The sequence below is a fragment of the Coregonus clupeaformis genome, chromosome 11 (assembly GCF_020615455.1).
Source record: "Coregonus clupeaformis isolate EN_2021a chromosome 11, ASM2061545v1, whole genome shotgun sequence".
Lineage (NCBI taxonomy): Eukaryota > Metazoa > Chordata > Actinopteri > Salmoniformes > Salmonidae > Coregonus > Coregonus clupeaformis.
The window spans coordinates 47,365,358-47,375,434 of NC_059202.1; the positions used below are offsets into that span (position 1 = coordinate 47,365,358).

The window sequence follows — 10,077 nt, forward strand, 5'->3', positions numbered from 1 at the left end:
AAAAAATGATACAGCTGCACCATCGAGAGCATCCTGACTGGTTGCATCACCGCCTGGCATGGCAACTGCTCGGCCTCCGACCGCAAGGCACTACAAAGGGTAGTGCGTACGGCCCAGTACATCACTGGGGCCAAGCTTCCTGCCATCCAGGACCTCTATACAAGGCGGTGTCAGAGGAAGGCCCTCAAAATTGTCAAAGACTCCAGCCACCCTAGTCATAGACTGTTCTCTCTGCTACCGCACGGCAAGCGGTCCCGGAGTGCTAAGTCTAGGTCCAAAAGACTTCTCAACAGCTTCTACCCCCAAGCCATAAGACTCCTGAACAGCTAATCATGGCTACCCGGACTATTTGCACTGCCCCCCCACCCCCACCCCCACCCCACACCCCACCTTTTTATGCTGCACCTACTCTGTTAATTATTTATGCATAGTCACTTTAACTCTACCCACATGTACATTTTACTTCAACTACCTCAACTAGCCGGTGCCCCCGCACATTGACTCTGCACCGGTACCCCCCTGTATATATAGCCTCCCTATTGTTATTTTATTTTATTTCTGCTCTTTTTTTCTCAACACTTTTTTGTTGTTGTTTTTATTTTACTTTTTTATAAAATAAATAAATGCACTGTTGGTTAAGAGCTGTAAGTAAGCATTTCACTGTAATGTCTGCACCTGTTGTATTTGGCGCATGTGGACAATAAAATCTGATTTGATTTGATTTGATGAAGACCAAGGAGCTCTCCAAACCGGTCAGGTACAAAGTTGTGGAGAAGTACAGATCAGGGTTGGGTTATATAAAAAAAATCCTAAACTTTGAACATTCCACGGAGCACCATTAAATCCATTATTAAACAAATTGTCACGATCGTCGGGAACAGAGGACCAATGCGCAGCGTTAGTTGCAAACATATTTTATTTATATAATGAATGCACGAACAAAACAACAAAACGAAAACGTGACGTCCTCGGTCTAACACAACCGACACGGAAACAAACCAAACGGAACAAGATCCCACAAACACTATGGGAAAACAGACTGTTTAAATATGGTTCCCAATCAGAGACAACCAGCCACAGCTGACACTCGTTGCCTCTGATTGAGAACCACACTGGCCAACATAGAAATACAACTACTAGAATGGACGCAACAAGCACAAAACATAAAGAACACTCACACCCTGGCTCAATATACCAGCGTCCCCAGAGCCAGGGCGTGACAGTACCCCCCCCCCAAAGGCGCGGACTCCGACCGCGCCAACAGAACACCACAGGGGAGGGACCGGGTGGGCACTCCGCCTTGGCGGCGGATCCGGCTCTGGGCATGATCCCCACTCCCTCTCTAACCCCCCACAGTACCCCTGGTCCGGTCTGGCCCTGCTGGCCAGAGCTGGACTGAACACTGGTGGAGCGGATTGCTCTAGCTCCGACGTGGAGCAGCTGACCGGTACCGGACCAGGCACCGGTGGAACAGGCACGGGCTGTGCCGGACTGACGACGCACACCACTGGCTTGGTGTGGGGAGCAGGAACAGGCCGAGCCGGGCTGACGAAGCGCACCACTGACTTGGTGCGGAGAGCAGGAATGGACCGGGCCGGGCTGGCGACGCGCACCATAGGCTTGGTGCGGGGAGCAGGAACAGGCCGGACCGGGCTGGCGACGCGCACCATAGCCTTGGTGCGGGAAGCAGGAACAGGCCGGACCGGGCTTGCGACGCGCACCATAGGCTTGGTGCGGGGAGCAGGAACAGGCCGGGCCGGGCTGGCGACGCGCACCATAGGCTTGGTGCGGGGAGCAGGAACAGGCCGGGCCGGGCTGGCGACGCGCACCATAGGCTTGGTGCGGGGAGCAGGAACAGGCCGGGCCGGGCTGGCGACGCGCACCATAGGCTTGGTGCGGGGAGCAGGAACAGGCCGGGCCGGGCTGGCGACGCGCACCATAGGCTTGGTGCGGGGAGCAGGAACAGGCCGGGCCGGGCTGGCGACGCGCACCACAGGCTCGATGCGAGGAACAGGAACAGGCAGGACCGTACTGGGGACACACACCACTGGCCCCACGCGGGGATCAGGAACGGGCCGGACCGGACTGGTAACACACCCCAGTACCTCTCGCCGTGCCTCTACACTTTCCTTCCCCTTTAATACCAGTGGCCCCCGTAACCTGGCGGCCTCCTCTGCCAACCCGCTGGACCGCTCTATCGCGGCCTCCTGCTGCCCCGACGTCCACGTCGTGAGCCCCCCCAAAAAAAAATTCTGGGTGTCTCTCCTCCCCGTGGACCAGGCCTCCCTAGTTCTCGCCAGACTCTCACCCCACTGCTCCAAAGTCCAACCATTCTGCTCTTCACTTGGCTTGGCCCAGTCGAGACTCTTAATCCACTGCTCCATAGTCCAACCTCTCTGCTCTTCACTTGGCTGGGCCCAGTCGAGACTCCTACTCAACTGATCCCAGGTCCATCCTCTCTCCTCTTCACGCTGCTTGGTCCTATCTTGGTGGGATCTTCTGTCACGATCGTCGGGAACAGAGGACCAATGCGCAGCGTTAGTTGCAAACATATTTTATTTCTATAATGAATGCACGAACAAAACAACAAAACGAAAACGTGACGTCCTCGGTCTAACACAACCGACACGGAAACAAACTGTTTAAATATGGTTCCCAATCAGAGACAACCAGCCACAGCTGACACTCGTTGCCTCTGATTGAGAACCACACTGGCCAACATAGAAATACAACTACTAGAACGGACACAACGTGCACAAAACATAAAGAACACTCACACCCTGGCTCAATATACCAGCGTCCCCAGAGCCAGGGCGTGACACAAATGGAAAGAATATGGCACCACAACAAACCTGCCAAGAGAGGGCCGCCCACCAAACCTCACGGACCAGGCAAGGAGGGCATTAATCAGAGAGGCAACAAAGAGACCAAAGATAACCCTGAAGGAGCTTCAAAGCTCCACAGTGGAGATTGGAGTATCTATCCATAGGACCACTTTAAGCCGTACACTATACAGAGCTGGGCTTTATGGAAGAGTGGCAAGAAAAAAGCCATTGCTTAAATAAAAAAAGAAGCAAACACGTTTGGTGTATGCCAAAAGGCATGTGGGAGACTCCCCAAACATATGGAAGAAGGTACTCTGGTCAGATGAGACAAAAACTGAGCTTTTTGGCATTCAAGGAAAACGCTATGTCTGGCGCAAACCCAACGCCTCTCATCACCCCGAGAACACCATCCCCACAGTGGAGCATGGTGGTGGCAGCATCATGCTGTGGGGATGTTTTTCATCAGCAGGGACTGGGAAATTCAGAATTGAAGGAATGATGGATGGCGCTAAATACAGGGAAATTCTTGTGGGAAACCTGTTTCAGTTTTCCAGAGATGTGAGACTCGGACGGAGGTTCACCTTCCAGCAGGACAATGACCCTAAGCATGCTGCTAAAGCAACACTTGAGTGGTTTAAGGGGAAACATTTAAATGTCTTGGAATGGCCTAGTCAAAGCCCAGACCTCAATCCAATTGAGAATCTGTGGTATGACTTAAAGATTGCTGTACACCAGCGGAACCCATCCAATTTGAAGGAGCTGGAGCAGTTTCGCCTTGAAGAATGGGCAAAAATCCCAGTGGCTAGATGTGCCAAGCTTATAGAGACATACCCCAAGAGACTTGCAGCTGTAATTGCTGCAAAAGGTGGCTCTACAAAGTATTGACTTTGGGGGGAGTGAACAGTTATGCACGCTCAAGTTCAGTTTTTTTGTCTTATTTCTTGTTTGTTTCACAATAAAAAAATATTTTGTCAGCTAGCTAGCTAATAGTACACTTTAACTTGGGGTCTTTTGTTTAGACATGTAGCTAACTAGATAGCTAAAGAAAGAACCATAATCCCAATCCATAGAGTACTAGCAATAGAAAAAAAAAACGATTGTCATAGCTAGCTAAAGTTAACCAAATAGGTTAAATGTTAGCTAGTCAACATTAGGCTATAACTAGCAATGCAAATGGGTTTCTGAGATAATGGGCTCCCGAGTGGCGCAGCAGTCTAAGGCACTGCATCTCAGTGCTAGAGGCATCACTAGAGAACCTGGTTTGATTCCAGGCTGTGATTGGGAGTCCCATAGGGTGGCGCACAATTGGCCCAGCGTTGTCCGGGTTTGGCTGGGGTAGGCCGTCATTGTAAATAAGAATTTATTCTTAACTGACTTGCCTAGTTAAATAATGGTTAAATAAAAAATATATATTACTACACAAGTCATACATGTAATGTTAGCGAGCCAGCTCGCTAACAGTATGCTTTAACTTGGGGTCTTTTGATTAGACATGTTGCTAGCTAGATAGCTAAAGAATGAATAATAATCCCAATCCATAGAGTACTAGCAACACAAACCGATTGTCATAGCTAGCTGAAGTTAACCAAATAGGTTCAATGTTAGCTAGTTAACATTAGGCTATAACTAGCAATGCAAATGGCTTTCCAATATAATATTACTACACAGATCATACATGTAATGTTAGCTAGCCAGCCACCTAACGATAGCTAGCTAGCTAACAGTAAGTTTTAACTTGCAATAAAAACAACTTTCTGACAAAATTAGAAATGTATAATATCTGAAACTGTAGCTAGACTATTATCTGTATACATGGATGAATGCTTCACGGCAGCCTGCAACCCCTTTTTATTAAATAAGACGTCCTGTGTTGTTTCTGTTTTGTTTGTACAGCTTGCTTGGCCCGTTGTGTCAAGTCACTCTGGTTCACACTGACCGTGTGCAATGCCATAAGAATCATCAGATCTTTCTCCCTCTCTGTCATGGATGCCATGGTTGCCTGAAAAAACTGCAGTAGAAATGATTATCTACACATAACGAGCAGCTCATTTTATAGACAGAAGATGCTACATGGCAGACCAATCCGAAACTCATCTCTCGGCATGTCCAGCCCATTCATTATCTCAGCCAATCATGGCTAGCGGGAAGGTTCCTGTCTTTTTCTGTGGCTAATTCAACTAGGCTCGTAATTTAACAACTTTATTCGTATTTACAGATGGCATACAAGTTTGTTATTAAGGCACATGAAAGTTAAAATGTTCCAGAAGGCAATTTCTGCCAAAAGAATGTATTTTAATTTTTAAAAAAAATAAAGGTTCAAATGCCTCTCCTGTGAAGTCGTGACTTGCGAAATACGCCTAGTTTCTTGAAACGAGTCATATATATATATTTTTCCCTCCCCATTTGTCATTTGCTTACTTTCCCTTAACATAGTTTTATAAAAAAAAGAATGAAAGAGGCTTCACAATGGTTGCCAGTATCACATTTTGCTGTATTTTACCCCCTTTTTCGATCTTGTCTCATCGCTGCAACTCCCCAATGGGCTCGGGAGAGTACTGCGTCCTCCAAAACACAACCCGCCAAACCACGCTTAACCCAGAAGCCAGCTGCACCAATGTGTCAGAGGAAACACTGTTCAACTGATGATCTAAGTCAGCCTGCAGGCACCCGGCCTGCCACAAGGAGTTTCTAGAGCGTGATGAGCCAAGTAAAGCCCCCCTTGGCCAAACCCTCCCCTACCTGGACGACGCTGATTATATTATTAATAGAAGTCTTGGCCACTAACTAATTGATTAGTTAGTAACTACCTAACTGGTTGGCAGGTAGCCTAGCGGTTAAGAGTGTTGGGCCAGCAACTGAAAGTTTGCTGGTTTGAATCCCCAAGCCGTCTAGGTGATAAATCTGTTGATGTGCCCCTGAGCAAGGCACTTTACCCTAGTTGCTTTGGATAAGAGAGTCAGGTAAATAATTAATTTACTGTTGGCAGGTGTTTCTTGATGCTGCCTTCATAATTCATATGACTAGAATGATGGTCCCATCAATTCCTATTATTTTGTTCAATCCCTCTTCTATTTTATATTTCCCTTTTTTATATACCTTCACAGTTGGCTTTTACAGGACATGTGGAGATATACCAATGCTGCAATGAAAGGAGAGTTTTCTGCTCTGTAAACCATAATTATGCAAAAGTGAAAAAGCATCAACAGCGTCTAATTACGCACAACCATTACCACTGATGATTTAATAAATAGCCTACAAAGAGACAGGATGTGTGTGTAGATCCGGAACAGAGAGGTATTGACCAGCCCTTTTCCCAGGTGAGGCAGGCTCCCGGTGCTCAATGTGTGTGTGGCTATTGAACTTAGCTTAGAGCTAGTTTGTAATCCATTAAGCATCTATGGGGCTTTGTAGCAGTAGCAGAAAAGAGTTTGCTGATGCTCAACTGTGGTCTAGAAATTATAATTGTGTATTTATTTGTGTGTCAATCTTTGTATTCTTTGATCTATCTCTGGTGGTACTCATTGTATTCCACTAGAATACTTGTATGTAAAAATTTTGCCAGTACCATGTTATTTTGAAAAAAAGCATTTTCCTACTATGCACTATGATCAGGAAGAGTGGAACTAATCTGATTTCAGTACAAGGTGATGCTTAAAAGAACAGTAAATGATTCGTAAACACTCCATCTGATGGCAGGCTGTAGGCCAACCCAGTCTCATTAACTATATGTTCCCATCTCAACATTTTGCTACACAGCCTGCTAATGTACCTTTCCTCATGTGTTTCCCTGCAGATCCCAGTGAGAGTGTCTCCATCATGAGGCTGGTGTGGAAGTCCCTGGACAAGATGAGGTGTTTCCGTAAACGCTCCACCATCCCCTTCCTGGGGGTCCTGATCACATGTCTACTCTTCCTCAATCTGTACATTGAGGATGGATATGTGCTGGTGAGTCTTTATCTACGGCATCCAGATTAGGACGTTTTGTCTGAATGCTGACAAATTCCTTAAATGGATGCCATATCATTCACTTAAACGGGCAATCCGCAATTGAAACAATAACAAAGTGCAACCTCCGCCCCTGTTTTGGGAAAAAGCTGAGGGATGGGGCTGGAGCAATGTAACCACTCTCAAATTCATTGATAGAGCTATGGATGCAACGTCTCACCATCCAAAAGTATATTTTGAACCATGTTTTGAGGGTATATAGTGTTTGTTTACATTGGAGTAAAAGAGGCTTATATTTTTGGTTCTGATGGGGTACGACAGTTAAACTAGGTTAATGATAAGCCATTAATAGGTTATATTATTTAAGAATCAATGGGTACATATCATTAATTTATAAGTCCAAAAATGTATGTAGCAACTGCCGATTGCCCCTTTAAGTCATCCAATCTCAAATAAATGGAGGAGACAGGCACCATCTAAAAATATTGAATTAGATGGTGCCTATCTTTCACATACATTTGGAATTGAGAAATGCAGATTTCCACTACTAATGGCATAGTATAGAATCCACATTAGTCTACTTTTTAGGTATGAAAACATTGACTGAATTGGATTTTGGGGTGTATTAGCCTCGTGTACCACCCTCCTCTCCTTAAATCAAACAGCATCATTTTCATCCAAGAGTTCACTCTTGTATTTAACCATGTTGTCCCTTTTATAATTGCTTGTTTTCAAAAACGCAACATATTAAAATGTTCATGATGTGGACCCAGAGCCAAATGATTTATTTCTTATTCATGATTCTATCAAATCTTGGTGACCATAACACATTATCTGTTTTTGTTATTTAAATTATTGAGGAGTTGTGCATATTTTCAATGATCTGGTGCTCTCACGAAGTACATTCCCATGGCAATGTAAAAAGCCTCAATGGTTTTAGAAATTTGAGAAATGTTCCAAGGAGATGACTTGACTTTGCTGTGTTGGTCTGTAGCTGAGATGAGATGAGACCTTGGTTTGTTTGGCATTCACAATGTGAAGTTGTCTCATCTGATCTGTTGTCTTTGCTCTGTGTTGTAGGAGGAGGATAAAAGACAACTGAGAGAAACATCAATGCATCCTTCAAACTCTGAGAGATATGTTCACACCTTTAGAGATCTCACAAATGGAACCATAAACGTCACATATCGTTACCTTGCTGGGACCCCTTTGCCTCGAAAGAGTGAGTGTAGAATAGGATTTAGCATAGCATGTAGTGTGTCATTAATTGGCTGTCATTGAAAACTGTTTTATTAACAATGTCAAATTAGACAAGATAAATAATTTGTTAAATACAATTATTAATCATACATTTTTGGGTTCTAAAATTAGATGTCAGAGATTATATATTTTCTTTGATCATCATGCAAGTGATGAATTTTTTAAGTATTATTTTAATATACAGTGAAATGTTTGTGTTTACAGAATATCTAACCATTGGGTTGTCGTCCGTCAAAAGAAAAAGAGGGAATTACCTCATGGAGACGATCAAATCCATTTTTGACCAGTCCAGTTATGAGGAACTGAAAGAGATTGTGGTTGTGGTCCATCTGGCAGACTTTGACCTGGCCTGGTGTGAAAACCTGGTGCAGGACATCTCCAGGAAGTTTGCCCACCACATCATCGCTGGGCATCTCTTGGTGATCCATGCCCCTGAGGAGTATTATCCATCACTGAATGGGCTGAAAAGGAACTACAATGACCCAGATGACAGGGTACGCTTCCGCTCCAAGCAGAACGTGGACTACGCCTTCCTCCTCAACTTCTGCACCAACCTCTCTGATTTTTACATGATGCTGGAGGACGATGTGCTCTGCTCACGGAACTTCTTAACATCCCTGAAGAAGGTGGTCACCTCCAGGGAAGGCTCCTACTGGGTGATGCTGGAGTTCTCCAAGCTTGGCTACATAGGGAAGCTCTACCACTCAAGAGACCTTCCGCGCCTGGCCCACTTCCTGCTCATGTTCTACCAGGAGATGCCCTGTGATTGGCTCCTTATTCACTTCCGGGGCCTGCTGGCCCAGAAAGATGTGATCCGCTTCAAGCCCTCTCTATTCCAGCACATGGGCTACTACTCATCATATAAGGGAGCAGAGAACAAGTTGAAGGATGATGACTTTGAAGAGGACTCTATTGACGTCCCTGACAACCCTCCTGCCACCCTATACACAAACATTCATGTATTTGAAAACTATGACGCCACCAAGGCTTATAGCAGTGTGGATGAATACTTTTGGGGGAAACCTCCCTCTACCGGAGACTTCTTTGTCATAGTTTTTAACAAATCAACTAAAATAAGCAAAATCAAAATCTTGACAGGAACAGATGATCGTCAGAATGATATCCTGCACCATGGAGCTCTGGAAGTAGGAGAGAAGCTGGTGGGGACAAAGAGAGGAAGGCAGTGTTCTTCCTACATCACATTAGGGGAGTTTAAAAATGGCCACATTGAGGTCCAAGACGTGGACCACAAGATTGCCTTTGCCATTGAGTGTGTTCGTATTGTGGTGACTGCCAGTCAGAAAGAATGGCTGATTATTAGGAGTATAAGCTTGTGGACTACACAACCACCCAGTCAATGAGGACAATAAAAAAAGCTGTCATCATAGGCAACAGTTGGTTTACTAATTCATTTGACAATGTATTTATATATTTACGTATGAATGTATTTATTGTTGCATGTGTTTATTTATTTAATTATTTATTTACACATTTATTTATTTCATTTTATAATATTTGTATTTATATTTTGATCTACAAATCAATCTAGAGTTTTTATATTTGAAAGTATACTTTATTGCATTTTACAATTATGGAAATCATCACAATCCATGTTTTTAATGATTGTCTGACTGACCACTTTTATGGATGTGACCCGTTTTTATGGGTGTGAGATTATGGGGAAGATCTGTTAGCTATTATACTCATGTTGTACATCTTATTGTTATTTATGTTTCTCAGTGTCTTTACACATTGAAAGTAGCCTCTAGGTCCTCTGGACTTGAACAGTGTTGAATAAGAAATAACACACCTGCAGACAAGTATAGCCTTAGGAACATAGCATTGCAAATAGCCCCATTCAACCCTTTCCGACGTTATCGTCATCCTTTACATCTTACCCTACAAGCATTATGATGGTCATTATGTCTGTGAATATCCATTGTGTCCATTCAATCCCTCCTATTGAGGCTGGCTTAGTGTTGGAGCGATCTCTGCTACAGTATTTCCCTGGCACTGTATGTTCCATCAGAGCCGCTGACGGGAGAAC

General features: G+C 44.6%; 1 protein-coding gene across 1 annotated transcript; it reads left to right on the plus strand.

The window, feature by feature from the left end:
• The first annotated feature begins 6,621 nt into the window (after positions 1-6,621).
• On the plus strand, positions 6,622-9,397 carry LOC121531248 (alpha-1,3-mannosyl-glycoprotein 4-beta-N-acetylglucosaminyltransferase C-like). Its single transcript, XM_041836495.1, has 3 exons — positions 6,622-6,770; positions 7,851-7,992; positions 8,235-9,397. Exons 1-3 carry the CDS (start codon positions 6,642-6,644, stop codon positions 9,389-9,391), a joined length of 1,428 nt encoding a protein of 475 aa, XP_041692429.1. The 5' UTR covers positions 6,622-6,641; the 3' UTR covers positions 9,392-9,397.
• Positions 9,398-10,077: the final 680 nt, after the last annotated feature.

Excerpts from the sequence above, each read along its gene's own strand:
- LOC121531248 (XM_041836495.1), top strand. The coding sequence starts at position 6,642 with ATGAGGCTGGTGTGGAAGTCCCTGGACAAGATGAGGTGTTTCCGTAAA. Across the intron at positions 6,771-7,850 it reads TTGAGGATGGATATGTGCTG|GAGGAGGATAAAAGACAACT; the intron begins GTGAGTCTTTAT and ends TCTGTGTTGTAG. Across the intron at positions 7,993-8,234 it reads GACCCCTTTGCCTCGAAAGA|AATATCTAACCATTGGGTTG; the intron begins GTGAGTGTAGAA and ends TTGTGTTTACAG.